Source organism: Vipera ursinii (genome assembly GCF_947247035.1).
Source record: "Vipera ursinii genome assembly, chromosome: 2".
Lineage (NCBI taxonomy): Eukaryota > Metazoa > Chordata > Lepidosauria > Squamata > Viperidae > Vipera > Vipera ursinii.
The window spans coordinates 286,118,635-286,139,340 of record NC_139513.1 but is presented as its reverse complement, the minus strand read 5'-3'; the positions used below and the strand labels follow the sequence as shown (position 1 = coordinate 286,139,340).

The 20,706-nt window shown below is 43.1% G+C and overlaps 1 protein-coding gene across 1 annotated transcript in view; it reads right to left on the bottom strand.

The window, feature by feature from the left end:
• Nucleotides 1-20,706, bottom strand: part of LOXHD1 (lipoxygenase homology PLAT domains 1) — a gene marked incomplete at its 3' end in the record, with an annotated part of 173,043 nt that overhangs the window by 94,345 nt on the left and 57,992 nt on the right. Inside the window, exons 13-17 of the mRNA XM_083351181.1 lie at nt 20,222-20,376; nt 17,848-18,008; nt 6,669-6,745; nt 1,604-1,800; nt 358-550 (exon numbers count right to left, since the gene is read on the bottom strand). Coding sequence (XP_083207307.1) covers nt 358-550; nt 1,604-1,800; nt 6,669-6,745; nt 17,848-18,008; nt 20,222-20,376 — 783 coding nt within the window. The remainder of the gene's footprint in view (nt 1-357; nt 551-1,603; nt 1,801-6,668; nt 6,746-17,847; nt 18,009-20,221; nt 20,377-20,706) is intronic.

The following is a 20,706-nucleotide window of genomic DNA, read 5'->3' as shown; positions in this document are numbered from 1 at the left end:
GGGGGCGAAAGCCCTAATAAGCAGGCGTATACATAGAATGAAGGCTATTGCTAAGCACATTGATTTGTGCTTTAGATTGTAAGCCGCCCTGAGTCTTCGGAGAAGGGCGGGAAATAAATGGGATTAAAATAAAAAAAATAGATAGATGATACATGATAGATGATAGATAGATAGATAGATAGATAGATAGATAGATAGATAGATAGATAGATGGATGATAGGACATAAACAGAGATAGATAAATGATAGATATATATAGAGAGAAGAAAGATGGATGGATGGATGGTTCGATGGATGGACAGACAGACGAACAGACAGACAGACAGACAGACAATAAACAAACACACCATCCCTTACACTTCTCAATTTCCATGATTTCGCTGGGGTAAACCTCAATCGCTACCTTCCCGTCAGCTTCGTCTTTGTCAAGCCATCGGTTGCAGGGGAAGTTGTACATCTTGCCGTGGACAGGGATAATAATCTGAACGCTGCCAAGGTGCCAGCCTGCTTGGAGGCCCACGTTGTCGTGCCCGATTAGAATCCGGTGGATCTTCAGAAAAGAAAGTGGAAGAAGTCAGGAAAGAAGAACAGTGTGTCTATATCTTTTCAAAAGATCACTGCTGCAGTGATACATCAAGGGCATCTGGGTTCATCAGCAGCCTTATGGGTTTTCAAGAGCCTTGGTGGAGCAGTGGGCTGATGCCTCCTTAAGTAACACCAGCTGCCTGCAATTATTGCAGGTTCACATCCCACCAGGCTCAAGGTTGACTCAGCCTTCCATCCTTCCGAGGTAGGTAAAATGAGGACCCAGGTGGTTGGGGGCAATTAAGCTGACTTTATAATAATGTCGCTTGGGGTGTGTGTGTGAAAGCCCTAACAAGCAGGCATATACATAGAATGAAGGCTACTGCTAAGCTTGTAAGCCGCCCTGAGTCTTCGGAGAAGGGCGGGATATAAATGGAATTAAAATAAAATTTAAAAAAAATTTCTGGCAGAGGTGGGATAAATAGGAGAATATTGGTAATTCAGGGTTGAAATAAAGAAGTCTTTGGCGCTCCATTGTCTTCTTGCAGACGTTTCATTAGGTCTGGGAGGTGGCTCAGGATTCCAAAGACAAACGAACTCATTTGGGATCCGAGGAACAAAGTTTCATTGGAGCAAAGCGTTTGCAAAGGCTGGTGGACCTAACTCACGGAGGAGAATAAGCCCCACGTACAATTCTTAAAAGCATACATTTATACCTTTTCACAAAGCTGGTTCCCCCATGCCTAGCGCACTCAACAGCCCACCAGCCTATCTCAAGCAGCTAATCTGAAGCTCCTAAACGGAAAAAAAAAAATACTACTCTTAAGCCAGATGCCACCTATTCTATACCTGTGCATTTGGTTTTTCTTGCCTAAATGTAGAAAGTTACTTTTCACCCCATTGAATTTCACTGAATTTCACCCATTCATGCTACTATTGAACTATATCTGTGCCAGGTTTCCCCCCGCCCCCCCCAAAAAAAAACTGTGACAGTGGAAAAACGCTCTTAAAAACATTTTCACTAAAATAAACCTGCAGTCAGTTCTTCCTCTGCATCATAATTTCAGATCTTTCTTACCTTCCCAATGTCCATTGTATCCAGAGTAAAGATATCTATCCGGCTGCGTTCAAAGTAATTTCCTAAGTCATTATCAGAAACTAGAAGAAACTCCTTTTTGGTGTCTGCCTTTTCACCATACAGCTTGATCAAAACCTTCGAATCTGAACTGGCTCCTGGGACATCTCCCGTCTTTATACTGATGTGATAACTGATATCTGTGAATACATTAACATTTGTACACAAGAGATTAATAATAATAATAATAATAATAATAATAATAATAATAATAATAATAGTAAAATAATAATAATAGTAAAATAATAGTAAAATAATAATAATAATAATAATAATAATAGTAATAATAATAATAATAATAATAATAATAATAATAATAATAATAATAATAATAATAATAATAATAATAATAATATACCAGAGTCGAAGAAAAAGAACTGGAAAAAATTAAGAAATACCGCGACCTGGCCATCGAAACTGCGTGATTATGGATGAAATGTGTAACGGTGACACCCATTGTCATCGGGGCACTGGGAACTATGTCCAAAAACTTTGCAAAACACATCAAGAAATTGCAGCTTCCTGCAAGAACTCCAGCAAAGCTACAAAAAACTGTGCTACTCAGAACACCTTACATTTTAAGGAGATACCTGGTTGATACCTAGGATGCTGGCAGCAACCCGTGTCAACCATTAGTGCCAGTCAATTTGAGTGTTCAGTTGACTGAGGTTCATGTTTTATGAATAAAAGTTTTATAATAATAATAAAAAGTTGGAAGGGACCTTGGAGGTCTTCTAGTTCAACTCTCTGCTCAGGTAGGAGATGCTATTCCATTTCAGACAAATGGTTGTCCAATAATGAAGGAATGAAGGGAGGGAGGGAGGGAGGGAGGGAGGAAGGAAGGAAGGAAGGAAGGAAGGAAGGAAGAATAGCAGAATAACAGAGTTGGAAGGGACCTTGGAGGTCATCTAGTCCAACCCCCTGCTCAGGCAGGAAACCCTATACCAGGGGTAGGCAACCTTGCCTCTTTTATGACTCGTGGACTTCAACTCCCAGAATTCCTGAGCCAGCCATGCTCAATTCTGGGAGTTGAAGTCCACGAGTCATAAAAGAGCCAAGGTTGCCTACCCCTGCCCTACACCATTTCAGACCAATGGCTGTCCAGTCTCTTCTTAAAAACTTCCAGTGTTGGAGCATTCACAACTTCTGGAGGCAGGTTGTTCCACTGGTTGATTGTTCTCACTGTCAGGAATCCTGATCATATCCTGCAAAAGTGTGAGTATTTTCTTCCAGGGATGATCAAAGCAGAGGGGGGGGGGAGAAACAAAGTTTGGGGGAAACTCAAAAAAATCAGAAATGAAATTAATCCTGAACTGTATGCCCAAACTGTAAGACTCCCGCTCTTTAAGAGAGCAAAGGATGATAGTAAACTTAATGATGTAATTTAGGTGACATTATGAAACTTTTCTCCTATCTTTGTTATCAGCTGGATTCACTTCAGATATGGCAGGTTTAGTTTGGGTTCGTTTTTGAAGAGAAAGACATCTGTAACTATCCAGGCTGCTGAAAGGGGGGCAAAAAATCTTTTCCATTACTACGGATGACCCATTCTATAAAGCAGGGATGATCAGCCCTGGCTCTTTTAAGATTTGTGGACTTTAACTTCCAAAATTCCCCAGCCAGGCATTGTTAATCTCTGATGAGAAACTAATTTAGAAAATCCATAAATTTTTATTGAAATTGAAAATGGAAGACGAACAAGTTAAAGAAACAATGATAACGTGGGCAAGGAACTTTGGATATAATATAGAATTAGAAAAACGGCAAAACGTGTGACAATGTCAGCTTCTTACAAAGAAATTTATATAAAATGTTTTATAGATGGCATTTGCTTTCGGTTCTTGATTATGAAGGAAGCAGTAAGACTATCGGGTTGAGAATCTTAGCACAATAAGAAACCAGCAAATATAAGAGAACAAACACATTTTGCCACAAGACCTGTTTGGATTGAATTCGATGGGGTTGTTTTTGCTCCCAGGATATCCGTAGGGATAAATGCTACCAGAAAAGATGTTCGGCTAGCATTTACTTTTCCACTTAATTTAAAAAAAAAATCTGGCTTCCTTTTTTGGAATTGTAAGAAGATCACAAAGTCATTGCAAGAAACTCTGAAAGACAAAGACTGCTTAGAGCATTGTAAAAATGAGAGAGTGAGAGATATTTTGTAAGCACACTCTGAGGTCTTTCTGGAGAAAGGTTAATACAGCTTATCCCACTACGCATTGTTGCTCTTGTCAATCAAAAAAGCTGCCCTTCCCCAAAAGAAGGGGTCCTAACTCGATTCAAACTGACAGCCAACACACCTGGAATTAACTATGGGTCAGGGGTCTTCAAACTTGGCCCTTTTATGACTGGTGTGCCTGGCTGAGCAATTCTGGGAGTTGAAGTCCACCAGTCATAAAAGGGCCAAGTTTGAAGACCCCTGAGAGTCTGGATCCAAGCCCGCAGTTTCATCAAAATGGCCGACTGAGGAATTCTGGGAGTTGAGCTCCACCAGTCATAAAAGGGCCAAGTTTGAAGACCCCTGGTCTGGATCCAAGCCCATAGTTTCATCAAAATGGCCAACTGAGGAATTCTGGGAGTTGAGCTCCACCGGTCATAAAAGGGCCACGTTTGAAGACCCCTGGTCTGGATCCAAGCCCATAGTGTCATCAAAATGGCCGACTGAGGAATTCTGGGAGTTGAGCTCCACCAGTCATAAAAGGGCCAAGTTTGAAGACCCCTGGTCTGAATCCAAGCCCGCAGTTTCATCAAAATGGCCGACTGAGGAATTCTGGGAGTTGAGCTCCACCAGTCGTAAAAGGGCCAAGTCTGAAGACCCCTGGTCTGGATCCAAGCCCATAGTTTCATCAAAATGGCTGACTGAGGAATTCTGGGAGTTGAAGTCCACCAGTCATCAAAGGGCCAAGTTTGAAGACCCCTGCTATAGGTAGTCCTTGAACCTAAAATTTATGTTGCTAAGCGAGACGGTTGTTAAGTGAGTTTTGCCCCATTTGATGGTGTTTCTGACCACAATTGTGAAGTCAATCACTGCCCTTGTTAAGTTAGTAACATAGTTGTTAAGCGAATCTGGCTTCCCCATTCTGACTTTGCTTGTCGGAAGATTGTAAAAGGGGATCACAGGACCCCTATGATTTATGCGACTGTCATAAATATGAACCGGTTCATAAATATGAACCATGGGGATCAAATGGCTGTGTGAAAAATGGTCGCATAGTTAGTCACCGTTTTCAGTGCCGTTGTGTCAAGGCTATGGTCTTCCCAGTCGCAATGTAGGGCAGTGAAAGTTGGACCATAAGAAAGGCTGAGCGCCAAAGAATTGAGGCCTTTGAACTATGGTGCTGGAGAAGACTCCTGCGAGTCCCTTGGACTGCAAGGCGATCAAACCGGTCAGTCCTAGAGGAGATCAACCCTGACTGCTCTTTAGAAGGCCAGATCCTGAAGCTAAAACTCAAATACTTTGGCCACCTAATGAGAAGGAAGGACTCACTGGAGAAGAGCCTCATGCTGGGAAAGCTTGAGGGCAAGAGAAGAAGGGGACGACAGAGAAGGAGGTGGCTGGATGGAGTCACTGAAGCAGTAGGCCTTAGCCTCAATGGACTCCAGAAGATGGTAGAGGACAGGAAAGCCTGGAGGAACGTTGTCCATAGGGTCGCGATGGGACGGACACGACTTCGCAACTAACAACAACAACAACAACAACGTGTAACCTCAAATGGTCACTTAAGCAATGATTGTAAATCGAGGACCATCTGCGCTGCAGTTAGATCTGTTCTCCACAACACATTCAAAGACTAAAGTCTGAGAATATCAGGCTGGATGTAGTATCTGGTTGTTGTTGTTTTTTTGGTGGGGTGTGGGGGGAATCTTACTGACCTCAGATTTGAAATTTATTTCTCGGTATGATGAGATATTCATCTTTTACATGATGTTTATCCTCACACAACACACTAAATCCAGTTACTGAAATGAACCCGTTTGGGGGATTCATGCAATAGATCAGGGATCCTCAAACTTGGCCCTTTTATGACTTGTGGACTTCAACTCCCAAAATTCCTCAGCCAATGTGCCTGGCTGAGGAATTCTGGGAGTTGAAGTCCACAAGCCATAAAAGGACCAAGTTTGAAGACCCCTGCAATAGATCAAAGCAGGGAACAAATATACCACCCTCTGAGGCAACAAAATACTTAACACAGGTTCAGAGTAACAACAGAGTAATAGGTTTGGGAAGGGAGCTTGGAGATCATCAACCAGGAGACCATATACCATTTCAGACAAATGGCTGTCCAGTCTCTTCTTAAAAACCTCCAGTGATGGAGCCACCCACAACCTCTGGTTAACTGTTGTGTCAGGAAATTTCTCCTTGGTTCTAGGTTGATTCTCTCCTTGATTTTTTTCCATGCATCGCTTCTTGTCTGCCTTCAGGCGCTTTGGAGAATAAATTGACCCCCTCTCCTTTGTGGCAGCCCCTCCGATATTAGAAGACTGCTGTCATGTCACCCCTAGTCCTTCTCTTCATTAAACCAGACATACCCAGTTCATACTGTGGAAAGAAAAATCTTCACCAGGGTGCAATGCAAGCCGGGAATAAACTACAACGTTCTTTCTAAAGCAGCCTCCATGTTGTTTATTCCCGGCTTGGATTGGAGGCTGGTGAAAATTACTAACCAAGCTTGTTTGAATACAGCCACTATATATATATTTTTAAGTCAATTGATTAAGCACATTGGACGATATAGTCAGTATATAATATGATGATAGTAACTATGCGAACCCCACACATAGATAAGAAAATAAATAAATAAACCTCTGAAAGAATTTTTATCGTGAATTAAAAAACAACAACTGAGCAGTGGTGAACTCAACAGGATAGAAATGTCTGTTTTGCATCTGTTAGGGGGATGTGATTCAGCCGACAGAAACGATAAAAATGTGTTTCTCGCAAAGTAGTAACACAAAAATGAAAAGCTCGGTCCCAGAAAGTCACGTGACCACAAAGCAAACTCACTTTCCAGCATAGACGATCTCCCATCTGGAATCAACTCTCGAACAATCTGGCCGTCATCCTCATTTTTGTCAAGCCATCTGGTTAGTAAATAAAATGTAAGTTATCTGCTATTACTGATCAAATATCAGGAGGCTTCTTATAATTCTGGGAGAGATGGCGTTTAGTGAAGGGAAAGCCGTGTGTTTAGTTTTTTTTAATCAGAGTCTAGAATAAAGAAACAGATTATTGGCATACTTGTAAAGGAAGTATCACACATTACAAAATTCAGACATACAGACTTTGAATTCCATTTTCTAATCAGCATTCTCTACTACTGTGTGTAGATTTACTAAAAACAAGAGAGGGGGGAGAAAAAAGGATTTCTAGCCAGTTAATGCCCTAATGATTTCAACTCATTAAAAAAAATTAATATTTCTGGTATGGAAGGTTGAGAACTGGCTTAAAAGTTTTTAAATGCACCTAACACCCTTTTATCTAACTCCTACCACCTTGTATTCCAGGTGCTCTTCTTTAATAAGGTAAAGGTAAAGGTTCCCCCGCACACGCGTGCTAGTCGTTTCCGACTCTAGGGGCCGGTGCTCATCTCCGTTTCAAAGCCGAAGAGCCAGCGCTTGTCCGAGGATGTCTCCGTGGTCATGTGGCTGGCACGATTAGACGCCAAAGGCGCACGGAACGCTGTTCCCTTCCCACCGGAGTGGTCCCTATTTTTCTACTTGCATTTTGACGTGTTTTCGAACTGCTAGGTTGGCAGAAGCTGGGACGCGTAACAGGCGCTCACTCTGTTACGCGGCACTCGGGATTCGACCAGGCAAACTGCCGACCTTCTGATCAACAAGCTCAGCGTCCTAACCCACTGAGCCACCGCGTCCCTTTAATACATGAAGTTAATTTTATACGGGGTTTAAAACCTGTTGTTTCGCTCCTGCGCTCATTTTGCTTCATCTCTAGACTTGATAAAAAAAAGAAATCAAGGGAAAAAAATGTTCTTCCAAGTCAAGTTGAATCCTGTTGACTTCATTAGACAACAGCCTAGATCAGGGGTAGGCAAACTTGGCTCTTTTATGTCTGGCGGACTTCAACTCCCAGAATTCCTGAGCCATCCATGCTGAAGGGAAAGGAAGAGGTTTCCAAGCTGAGCCAGGCTGGCTCAGGAATTCTGGGAGTTGAAGTCCACCAGTCATAAAAGAGCCAAGGTTGCCTACCCCTGGCCTAGATGATTATGGCATTTTTTTTGGCATGAGAATGTAAATTATTTGTCATTGCCTACTACTCATATGGACAGGTAGATGATAAATACATATCTTGTCTATAGTCCAGTCTTCAACCTTGCAAGTTCTTGGTGGTCTCCCAGACCAGACTCTGCTCAGCTTTTTTTCAAGACCAGCCAGAGAATCAATGAAGGTTACTGTAATGTATTGGGGGTTTTTTCTTGTATGCAAAGTTCACATGTATGTGATTGCTGCTAACGGTTGCCTGTGTAACCGCTTGGGGGTTTAGCCAGACTTAGAGTCTCCTGCTCAGCTATTGGCTGATTTATGCGGGAACTGTAGTACTATTGGCTGCCACCTAGTGGCCATCCTGATAAATAGCGATGCGGACGTACACGCACTCTCTCTTCTGTTCCAGCCGCTCAATAAAGCATGTTCCTGTTTTCACCTGCTCATCTCGCCTCGTGCTTCGAACCAACGCAATACATAACAGTTACCTTAATTTAATGGTAGTTTGCAAATATAAGCATACAGTAATGCTGGAGGCAGGGGAAGTGGGTCACCACCCAAACAGAAACGGGTTCCGTTTAAATCTTCTGTGCACTACTTAAGAGAAGACAGCTATTATGACTGCTCTAGATAAACAACGAGCAGGCCTTAGTAATTTATTCTGTCTGATGAGTGGCTTTGAATTTAGTGCAAACAAAATTTTGCCGGATAGTGTCAGTCATCTTAACTCATTTAGGAAAGTTTTTTTTGTGTGTTTTTTTTGTAAAAAAAAGATATTTGTTGTTCAGATAAGATGGTTTACAGAAGCTTCCATAGATATTTTGTTGTTGTTGTTATTTTTCTTAGAGAAGACAGATCTATTTGAAGGAGGACCTACTTCATTGAAAAACATCTTTAAAAACTAAGATGACCCTCAGCTTATACGGGTGTCCTTGGTTATCTACAGAATTTTGGAAATAGTAAAGTAGCTTAGTCTATTTTTACAGTTAATCACCTACCCATAACAAGGAATTAAGACTTAGGAAAAATTTCAGAGTATTTGAACTGCATTTGTAAATGCAAATGAGATATGACAAAGACGCCAAAACCTATGGTTATTATAAAGATCAGGCAGTGCTTGACCGGATGCTATTGTCAACAGATGCAAAAGTGATTAAGAAACCGTAGTTTTCTCTTAAATTTAAAGATGGAAGAGGAACAAGTTAAAGAAAGAATGATAACTTGGGCAAAAAAAACTTTGGGCACAATGTAGAGTTAGAAACATGACAAAAGGTGTGGTAAAGAAACTAAGTGAAGAAGAATTAAAGAGCCTCGTGTTACGTGTGAAGAAGGAGAGTGCAAAACTTGGGTTGAAACTTAACATTAAGAAAACCAAGATCGTGGCATCCGGCCCTCTCAATTCCTGGCAAATAGATGGGGAAGAAATGGAGGGAGTGACAGATTTTATTTTCCTGGGCTCCAAGATCACCGCAGACGGGGACTGCAGCCAAGAAATTAAAAGATGCTTGCTCCTCGGGAGGAAAGCCCTGGCAAATCTAGACAGCACACTAAAAAGCAGAGACATCACCCTGTCAACAAAAGTGCGTATAGTCAAGGCTATGGTCTTCCCAGTTGCAATGTATGGCAGTGAAAGTTGGACCGTAAGAAAGGCTGAGCGCCAAAGAATTGAGGCCTTTGAACTCTGGTGCTGGAGAAGACTCCTGCGAGTCCCTTGGACTGCAAGGCGATCAAACCGGTCAGTCCTAGAGGAGATCAACCCTGACTGCTCTTTAGAAGGCCGGATCCTGAAGCGGAAACTCAAATCCTTTGGCCACCTAAGGAGAAGGAAGGACTCACTGGAGAAGAGCCTCATGCTGGGAAAGGTGGAGGGCAAGAGAAGAAGGGGACGACAGAGAATGAGGTGGCTGGATGGAGTCACTGAAGCAGTAGGCGTGAGCTCAAATGGACTCCGGAGGATGGTGGAGGACAGGAAGGCCTGGAGGAACATGGTCCATGGGGTTGCGATGGGTCGGACACGACTTTGCAACTAACAACAACAACAACAACAACAACAACAAAAGAAACTATAAAATAACAAGGGCAGCTCCTTAGAAAGAAAATTTATATAAAATGTTTTATAGACAGCATTTAGCACCTGCAACACGAACAAAAATGTTTAAAAATATGTCTAGCAATTGTTGGAAAATGTAGACAAAAGCCAGATACGTATCATTCCCTTTGGTGGACATGCCCTAAAGCAAAAAAAAAAAAAAAAATCTGGTGAAAAATACATATGTGGTTAGAGAAAATGTTAGGAAAACATGTAGACTATAAACGGGAACTATTTCTTTCAGGTATAATTTCAGAAAACTACGATTAAAGAATGTGTATATTTAATATTACGTTTACTAACAGCAGTGAGAATGACATTTGCTCAACATTGGAAACATGAAGAAACACCAACAGCAGAAGATAGAATTAAGAAAATTCTGGATTGTACAGAAATGGAGAGATACGAAGTTAGAAGGAAAAAAAAAGGCATGGAAGATTATTTCAGCATATTTATTTATTATTTTATTTATTTTATTACATTTATATACCGCCCTTTCCCGAAGGACTCAGGGCGGTTTACAGGGTGATTAAAAAACCAAGATACAAAAATTAAAAACAAATTTTAAAAAATTATATTTGTCTCTGCATAAATAAAACCCCAGTTAAAATTAAGATTAATCCTCAGCCTGGGCCGGAGAGCTCGAAGAGCCAGGTCTTCAGGTCCCGGCGGAATGAACGGAGGTCGGGGGCGGTCCTAAGCTCCACTGGCAGCTGGTTCCAAAGGGCAGGCGCCCCCACTGAGAAGGCCCTATCCCTGGGTGTCGTCCGCCGGCAATCTCTTACCGGCGGCACCCTGAGAAGACCCTCCCTGTGGGAGCGCACTGGACGAAGGGAGCTTGATGCCGGCAGCAGGTGTTCCCTCAGATATCCCAGACCCAAGCCATTTAGGGCTTTATAGGTCATCACCAGCACCTTGAATCTCACCCGGAGGGAAACCGGAAGCCAATGCAGCTCGCGGAGCAGCTGATGGGAGTATCGGGAGACCCCCATCACGACTCGTGCGGCCGCATTTTGCACCAGCTGAAGCCTCCGAGTGGTCCTCAAGGGCAGCCCCATGTAGAGAGCGTTGCAGTAGTCTAAACGGGAGGTCACGAGCGCATGAGTGACTGTACGTAGGGCATCTCGGTCCAGGTAGGGCCGCAACTGGCGCACCAGGCGAACCTGAGCAAATATGATTACCGTGGGGAAATCTATGATAGGCAGAAAGATAGAAAGGGTCCGAGGGAACAATGGCTGTTGAAACTGACAGAATTTGTTGAGATGGCCAAACGGACTTCTTTGATGAGAGAAAGATGATTATTGACATTCATCAGTGATTGGAAACCTCTTACGGATCTTATTGCATAAAAAAAAGAGAGAAGGCGTTTGAGAGTTATGATTTCGAAAAGTAGAAAGAACAGGTTATTGAAAGGAGGGAATTACAATGTCCAGGGGGAGGGCGTTCTCTGTGGGCGCGCCAGACCTTTGGAACCGTTTACCGGTGGAGCTCCGGATGGCCCCTGACCTTCGCTCCTTCCGACGTGACCTAAAAACATATTTATTTGAACAAGCCGGCCTGGTCTGATGGGTTTAGGGGTGTTTTAACGTTTTGTATTAATCTATTTAATTGGGCTATTGTATTTAATATTTCTTGAAGACCTACCTGTTTGAACAGGCCGGCCTGGCATGATGGGGGATGCGTTGGGGTTTTTATTGGGGATTTTTTACATTTTTCTACTGTTTTTAGTTTGGGCTCGTGTTTAATTCTCTTTTTAATTTTTGTAATTTGTATTTTTATATATGCCCTGTTCACCGCCCTGAGTCCTTCGGGAGACGGGCGGTATACAAATATAATGAATTTAAACTTAAACTTAAACTTTTAATTTTTATATATTGTATTTTATTGTATTGCCCTGTACACCGCCCTGAGTCCTTCGGGAGAAGGGCGGTATAAAAATTACATCATCATCATCATCATCATCATCATCATCATCATCATCATCATCATCATCATTATTATTATTATTATTATTATTATTATTATTATTATTATTATTATTATTATTATTATTATTATCTTAGACAAATTGGGTTATAATTTTATACCTAACTGCCAAAAGTTTGGAAGCCATTTTCTTTGTATTTCTTCATATGTATTCTCTTCTCTTCTCTTTTTTTTCATCACCATTTTCTCTTTTCCTCTCTGTTTACTATATTTTAATGTACTTATCAGACATGTAAAATCATTTAATAAAAGTATTTTAAAAATTAAAAAAGGAAGTTGAAAGATGTAGACAAGGGGGGGGAGGGTCCGACCTTGGCAACTTTAAAACCTGTGGACTTCAACTCCCAAAATTCCCCAATCCACCATACTGACTTGGGAATTCTGGGAGTTGAAGTCCAAAGTCTTAAAAGCTCCCATGGTTGGACACCCATAATATAGACCATAGTACTTGAAGATCAATTCGATACCATTTAAACAACTACAGACGAGGGCAATTAACATGATTGTTTAAGCAGTGGCATTTTTTGACTTCCACTGAAAATTAATACTGATGTGTGAACTAGCATAAAGAAAAAAATCACGGCAGAAGGATCGTAATTTAATTAAGGCTGATCATTCTTGGCTAAAGCAAGTGATAGACCTTATGTCAAAAATAAAAATGAATCTTCTGTATTCTAGAAACAAAACCGCACATAAGCGCAGATGTGTTAACAAATAGAATAGAATATCAGAGTTGGAAGGGTCCTTGGAGGTCATCTAGTCCAACCCCCTGCTCAGGCAGGAGACCCTATACCATTGCAGACAAATGGCTGTCCGGTCTCTTCCTAAAAATTTCCAGTGTTGGAGCATTCACAGCTTCTGGAAGCAGGTTGCTCCACTGGTTAATTATAATAGAATAGAGCTAGAAGGGACCCTGGAGGTCATCTAGTCCAACCCCCTGCTCAGGCAGGAAACCCTATACCATTTCAGGCAAATGGCTGTCCAGTCTCTTCTTAAAAACTTCCAGTGTTGGAGCATTCACCACTTCTGGAGGCAGGTTGTTCCACTGGTTAATTGTTCTGATTGTCAGGAAATTTCTCCTTAGTTCCAGGTTGTTTCTCTCCTTGATTAGTTTCCATCTGTTGCTTCTTGTCCTGCCTTCTGGACCCTTGGAGAATAGCTTGACTCCCTCTTCTTTGGGGCAGCCCCTCAGATATTGGAAGGCTGCTATCACGACACCCCTCGTCCTTCTCTTCATTAGACTAGACATCCCCAATTCCAGCAACCGTTCCTTGTATGTTTAGCCTCCACTCCCCTCATTGTCTTTGTTGCTAATAATTTCATACTGAGTGAATGGCATCAAAATGTTCTTTGTTAAACACTGAACGTTTTGTCTAAACAGTTTGTCATGCCATTGTAGCGGAATATCCACTGAGGAACATTGGACAATTGGGCATACAATTCTCTGGTCATCCTTGACTGGAGATCCTGAAGGCATGTTTAAAAAGCATTTCACATGGTGACAAAAGGGACAACGAGGAAGGAACTTAAAGCAGGAGGCATATTACCTGGCCATCTTCATAGCAAATGTCATTGAGTTGTACAGGTTGCAAAATGCCATTGTATAGATTATTATTTTTTAGGATGGAGATTCGTTGCTAGCCTTGAAGGAAATGAACAGGAATCTAATTATAGGAATGTCCAAGGGGTTGCATGGAATCTTATAATAATCATCAGTGAATATTATTGTCTCAATTGAGGGTCCTCTAAGTATGTCGGTGATCCTTTCCCACAATCCTGAGCTGTGGGTATTAAGGTATTAAGGAGTACTTTGAGTCTTGACAATCTACCTATAACATACCTGTGAAGAACTAGTTACTGGTTGAAATAGCTCTACTGCAATAAAATAACTTCAGAGTCATTATTTGGTAATATATGATATGATTTTTACCACATTGCTTTGATCATTCTTGACAACCTTGCATCAATCAACTGATCAAATCCCATTAGTCCACAGGTCTTCATACTTGGCCCTTTTATGACTTGTGGACTTCAACTCCCAGAATTCCTCAGCCAGGCATGCTAACTGAGGAATCCTGGAAGTCTACCAGTCATAAAAGGGCCAGGTTTGAAGGCCCCTGGTCTGCATCCAAGCCCCCAGTTTCATCAAAATGGCCGACTAAGGAATTCTGGGAGTTGAAGTCCACCAGTCATAAAAGGGCCAAGTTTGAAGACCCCTGGTCTGGATCCAAGCCCCCAGTTTCATCAAAATGGCTGACTGAGGAATTCTGGGAGTTGAAGTCTACCAGTCATAAAAGGGCCAAGTTTGAAGGCCCCTGGTCTGGATCCAAGCCCCCAGTTTCATCAAAATGGCTGACCGAGGAATTCTGGGAGTTGAAGTCTACCAGTCATAAAAGGGGCAAGTTTGAAGGCCCCTGGTCTGGATCCAAGCCCCCAGTTTCATCAAAATGGCTGACTAAGGAATTCTCAGAGTTGAAGTCCACCAGTCATAAAAGGGCCAAGTTTGAAGACCCCTGGTCTGGATCCAAGCCCCCAGTTTCATCAAAATGGCTGACTGAGGAATCCTGGGAGTCGAAGTCCACCAGTCATAAAAGGGCCAGGTTAGAAGGCCCCTGGTCTGCATCCAAGCCCCCAGTTTCATCAAAATGGCTGACTGAGGAATTCTCGGAGTTGAAGTCCACCAGTCATAAAAGGGCCAAGTTTGAAGGCCCCTGGTCTGGATCCAAGCCCCCAGTTTCATCAAAATGGCTGACTGAGGAATTCTCGGAGTTGAAGTCCACCAGTCATAAAAGGGCCAAGTTTGAAGACCCCTGCTTTAGTCCAATCAAGTAGAGTGGTACCTCAATACTCATCATTAATTGATTCCATGAGATGGAATGAATACAAAAAATGATGAGTACCGAATAAATTTTGCCCAGAAGGTACAAAGTAGTGAATCACAAGGCAGCCAACATCGACAAGTTCTAGCTTGTGCATTGAGTACCAAACAAACTATGAGTACTAGGAGAAAATTTTCATGTCCAAATACTCTAAGTACCAAATTCAATGAATTTCAAAGCCGTTGAGTACCTCTGTATTCAGTTCTGAATATTAATGGAAACGGTGTCAAGAATAATACATTTTTCATGGAATGTCCACCATCTCACATGGAATAAATATATCTTCTTTTCATCCTTTTTTCAAACAGAGGCCATTTTCCAATTGAATGATTCTCAATTGAAATAAAACCTAGGACCAGTGCTTTTTTTGTAAGAAAAAAGGTGCCAGAACTCACATCTTGTTAATCTTTTATTTAAAAAGTTATATATTCAGTTCTTAGCAGGACTGGTGGTTGAGAAGTAATTAGTATTTTTTTAAAAATTTTGGGGTCACACTAAAAATTTTAAAAATATTTTCAATTCACCAACAATTTTTTAAAATAAAGAAAATATTTACCTTTCGCATGTAGACAATTACTGTACACTCACACATGTCAGTTGTGTAATGAAACATAACGGTCGCCACCCACAGTAAGCACCCAGTGCGCAACCACGTGACCAATCACAAGCCGTGCAGCACCATCACAACCAGCGCGAAGTACACATGCATCGGACTTGACACACAAGCAGTCTGCATGCACTGTTTTAATGATTTTGCCGCCGAGCTGCTACGTTCGACAGGGAGATTCAAGTCCATGTGGACCAAACATCAAATTTTCAAAAGTTACTTCTAAAACTTGGAAAAGTCCATCGAAAAAAGGTGCCGGAACTCTGTTCCGGTGTGTTCTATGACCAAAAAAAACACCATTGCTTAGGACTATTCTCCACAAAAATGCTGCCTTTAACAGCATAGTTGTGGTAGGTTCAGCCATGCTCAAAGGTGTCACATCGTTGTGAATCTAAATTAAACTTTTCAAAACCATGAAAGATATGGATGTCTCCTTGACCAGCAGGCCTGGAATGAGTTTTATCCAAAATCTACAGGTCATGGAGATGTCTACTTTCCTTGTAGAATGGAGGATGCAGTTGGCTTGCACCTTGGTCTTTTCTGAGGAGAACACAATGCAACCTACAAGCAGAAGGCAGCCATGTTGATGGAGAACTGCAGGTGTCCCCATGAGTTGGCTGCTTCCTATGCAGGCTATCATGCGATTGTAATCTAGAAGGCTGAGATAATGGCGGTATGAGGATAGCAAAGACCTTTTTTCCTCAGAGGCAGCCATCTCCACCAAAAAAGGATGATGGTGAGTTGATGCTGCCGGCATCAACTTCCCATCGTCCTGTGCGCTTCCACAGGGAGGGCCTTCTTAGGGTACCGTCAGTGAAGGATTGCCGGCGGGTGACTCCCAGAGAGAGGGCCTTCTCTGTGGGTGCGCCTGCTCTTTGGAACCAACTTGCGATGGAACTTAGGACTGCGCCCGACCTCCTCTCATTCTGCCGGGACCTGAAAACTTGGCTCTTTGAGCTGTCGGGCCTAGACTGAGGGGTTTTAATTGGGTATTAATGCTTTAACTTTTTAAATTTTGGGCTTTAATTTAATTGTTTTAATTTTTTTTTAACTTTTGTATGGTATGATTTTAATTGCCCTGTAAACCGCCCTGAGTCCTACGGGAATAGGGCGGTATATAAGTAATAATAATAATAATAATAATAATAATAATAATAATAATAATAATAATAAAAAAATGTTTAATTACTTTTTAATAATTTTTAATTTTTGTATCTTGTTTTTATGTATTGCCCTGTCCATTCTTCCTCTTATGCACGTGGGAAAAATGGCAGCAGATCCGTATTTTCTCATCTCTCCAAACCATAAAGATGGCCCCAGTTTGGTCGAGTGATTAAGGCACTGGGCTAGAAAGCGGGAGACTGTTAGGTCGAGTCCCGCTTTAGCCACAAAAGCCAGCCGCGTGATCTTGGGCCAGTTCCTCTCTCTCTGAGCCCAACCCACCTCACAAGATTGTTGCTGTGGGGAAAATAGGAGGATGTGTTTCCTCTCTTGGGTTGTTTGTAAAAATAATAAAAAGGGGGGAGGGTTTGATCCAAAACATCCCGACAGAACCGCTTCAAAAGTTCTTGGGTGCGTCTAGCGGTGTGCGGGCGAGCATTGTACCGTGAACCAACAGGAGGAGAAGAAAAGGACTGTGGGGTCCTTAGTGCTCTCCGAGCTTGGTGGCTTTCTTGCAGATGTTTCATTGCCCAGATTAGGTAACATCCTCACTGCTAAAAAGGAGTGGGGTTTACAGGGAGGAGGAGGAGGAGGAGGAAGAGGAGGAGGAGGAGGAGGAGGAGGAGGAGGAGGAGGAGGAGGAGGAGGAGGAGGAAAAAAGGACTGTGGGGTCCTTGGTGCTTGGTCGTTTCTTGCAGACGTTTCATGATCCATACTAGGTAACAACATCAATTCTAGGGGGGAGTGGGCTTTGCTCTCTGTTTATGTACAAATATAAGAGAAGAAACCCCTTCTAGCACTGATTAGGTTACCTAGTTGGGTAATGAAACATCTTCAAGAAAACAACCCAGCTCAGAGAGCACCAATTCCCCACAATCCTTCCTCCTCTTCCTCTTCCATGATTCCACAAGCCAATCTCCCTTCTAACACTGATAAAGTTACTTAGCTGGGTCATGAAACGTCAGCAAGAAAACACCCATAGCACCAAGGACCCCATAGTTCTCCTTCTCCTCTCCACAAATCTCACTCCCTTCCAGCACTGATGATGTTACCTAGTTGGGTCATGAAACGCCTGCAAGGAAACCACCCAGCTCAGAGACCCCTCAAATAAGGGTCTCCAGCGGCATAACCCAAGGGGCTATGGAGCGGCCAGCAGACGTTAAGGCCAAAGATTACCCCAAAGTCTTGGAGATTTGGTCGAGCAGCCTATTACCTGAGAAGATCCCAATTGGTGCTATACCTGTAGCATGGGAATTCTTGAGCCTCACTTTCTGGTTGTCCATCTTCCCTCACTATCACTTTGGCAAGGTGCCAGCCACTGCTTCCTCCTTTGCCGTCATGCCCTATTCTCACCCTGCTCACCTGCTTCAGGTTGACTGCTTCGATGATGAATTCATCAGCCTGGATGGATGGATGGAAGGAAGAAAGAAAGAAAGAAAGAAAGAAAAGAGAAAGAAAGAAAGAAAGAAAGAAAGAAAGAAAGAAAGAAAGAAAGAAAGAAAGAAAGAAGAAAGAAAAGGAAAGAAGGAAGATAAAGAAAGAGGAAGGAAAGGAAGGAAGGAAGGAAGGAAGGAAGGAAGGAAGGAAGGAAGGAAGGAAGGAAGGAGGGAAGGAAGGAAGGAAGGAAGGGGGAGAGAGAATGGAAGGAAGGAAGGAAGGAAGGAAGGAAGGAAGGAAGGAAGGAAGGAAGGAAGGGGGAGAGAGAAAGGAAGGAAGGAAGGAAGGAAGGAAGGAAGGAAGGAAGGAAGGAAAAAAAGAGAAAGAAAAGAGAGAGAGAGGAAAAGAAAAGAAGAAAAGAAGGAAGAAAGAAAGAAAGAAAAGAAAGAGAGGGAGGAATGAAGGAAGGAAAGAAAGAAAGAGAAAAGAGAAAAAGAAAAAAGAGAAAAGAAGGAAGATAAAGAAAAAGAAAAGAATGAGAGAGAGAAGAAAGAAAGAAGAAAGAAAGAAGAAAGAAAGAAAGAAAGAAAGAAAGAAAGAAAGAAAGAAAGAAAGAAAGAAAGAGGTATAACAACAACAACAACAACAATAATAATAATAGAGTTTGGAAGGGACCTTGGAGGTCATCTAGTCCAACCCTGTCTGTTGCTAAGCGAAACAGTTGTTAAGTGGGTTTTGCCCCATTTTACGACTTTTCCGGCCACAGTTCTTAAGTGGATCACTGCAGTTGATAAGTTAGTCACATGGCTGTTAAGTGAATCTGGCTTCCCCCATTGACTTTGCTTGTCAGGAGGTCACAAAAGGGGATCACCTGACACACACACACGCCCCGGAGGCTGCAACTGTCATAAGTACGTGCCAGTTGCCGAGCATCTGAATTTTTGATCATGTGACCCTAGGATGCTGCAATGATTATGTGAGAAACGGTCAAAAGTGCCGTTGTAACTTTGGACAGTCGCTAAGGGAACAGTTGTGAGCCAAGGATTATCTGTAGAAAACTGGCCACCAGGTAAATAAAATACCGTATTTTCCGGTGTTTAAGACGACTTTTTAACCCATGAAAATCACCTCAAAATTTGGGGAGTCGTCTTATACACCCGGTCATCTTATACGCCGGAAAATCAGCGAGCCCGAGAAGGCATGCCCTCCCCTCTCACTGTGGAGGAAGCAGGGCAGGCTGGCGGCTGGCGGGAGCCGGCAGGGCAGTCCTGCGCACGCGTGCACAGTGAGAGGGGAGGGCGTGCCTTCCCGGGCTCGCTGATTTTCTGGCGTATAAGACGAAAAATCTTGAAAATCATCTCAAACGTTGGGGGGGTCGTCTTATATGCCCAGTCGTCTTATACGCCGGAAAATATGGTAAAATAAAATAAAAGGCTGGCTATTCCATGCATTTTCACAGCAGCCAAACAATTGCAAGGAGGGGAGGCCTGCTGCGCGGTAAGAAGCATGGAAAGCCATCCCGGGGAAAATTTAAAAATGCCTCCTGGGGCTGCCCTAAGTACAGCGGAAACAAGTTCCCCTCCCTTCTTTGCTTGTCAGGGGTCAACCCAACGTCCCACAGGTCATTTTCCGATGTGTGTCTTCCGCACAACAGAAATTACAGTCCAATTGTTATTTCCAAGGTGAAGGCTCCCTTGGGACGACTGGATATTCTCAGAGTCATTTGAAACATCTGCAAACAAGCCGCTCAGACCTCTGGCGGGAACGAGGGGACCCTCCCTCCTGTGGGAAATGTGCAATGGGGGAGAGGGGGGAGGGAGAAAGAAAGAGAGAGAGAGAGGGAGGGAAAGAAAGAGAGGGAGGGAGAGAGAGGGAGGGAAAGAAAGAGAGGGAGGGAGAAAGAGGGAGAGGGAGGGAGCGAGGGAGGGAGGGAGAGAGAAAAAGAGGGAGAGAGCGGGAGGGAAAGAAAGAGAGGGAAGGAGAGGGAGGGAGAGGGAGGGAGGGAAAGAAAGGGAGGGAGGGAGGGAGAGAGAGGGAGAGGGAGGGAGCGAGGGAGGGAGAGAGAGGGAGAGGGAGGGAGGGAAAAAAGAGAGAGGGAAAGAGGGAGAGGGAGGGAACGCGGAAGAGAGGGAGGGAGGGAGAGAGAGCAGAAGAAAAAGGGAGGGGGGAGAGAAAGAGGGAGACAGGAAGAGAGGCAGGAAGAGAGACGGGGAGGGGAGGGAGAGAGATTGACTTACACTGCCTTTCTCAAACTTATTCACAGTGTTCACACTATTCTGGAGCACCCGGTCCCCCGTGTCTCCGTGCTGCCCGATGAGGCAAGCAAACACATTGGCATCGGTCCCGCTTCCGCTCACCGTCCCGGTGCAGACGGTCACTCGGTATTTGATCACTGCAAAGGAAGAGGTCCACCAATGAAGTCGAGCATCTTGAGATGGCATGCAAGTCTGCTGTCTCTACCTCTTCAGAATAAATTCTTTTTCCTCTTCTTCTATGTCAGTCTCCAATTTTCCCCCATAATACCACTGACAGAGAGGTGTGTGTGTGTGTGTGTGTGTGTGTGAGAGAGAGAGAGAGGGAGGGAGGGAGGGGGGAGGGAGAGAGGGAGGGAGGGAGGGAGAGGCAGAGAAGCCCAATGTCTTTTAGTAAACTTACATGGCTAAAAATAGGATATTTCCAGTCCTATTTTAAGACCTTCCCAGTCCTCACGTTCATTCACATG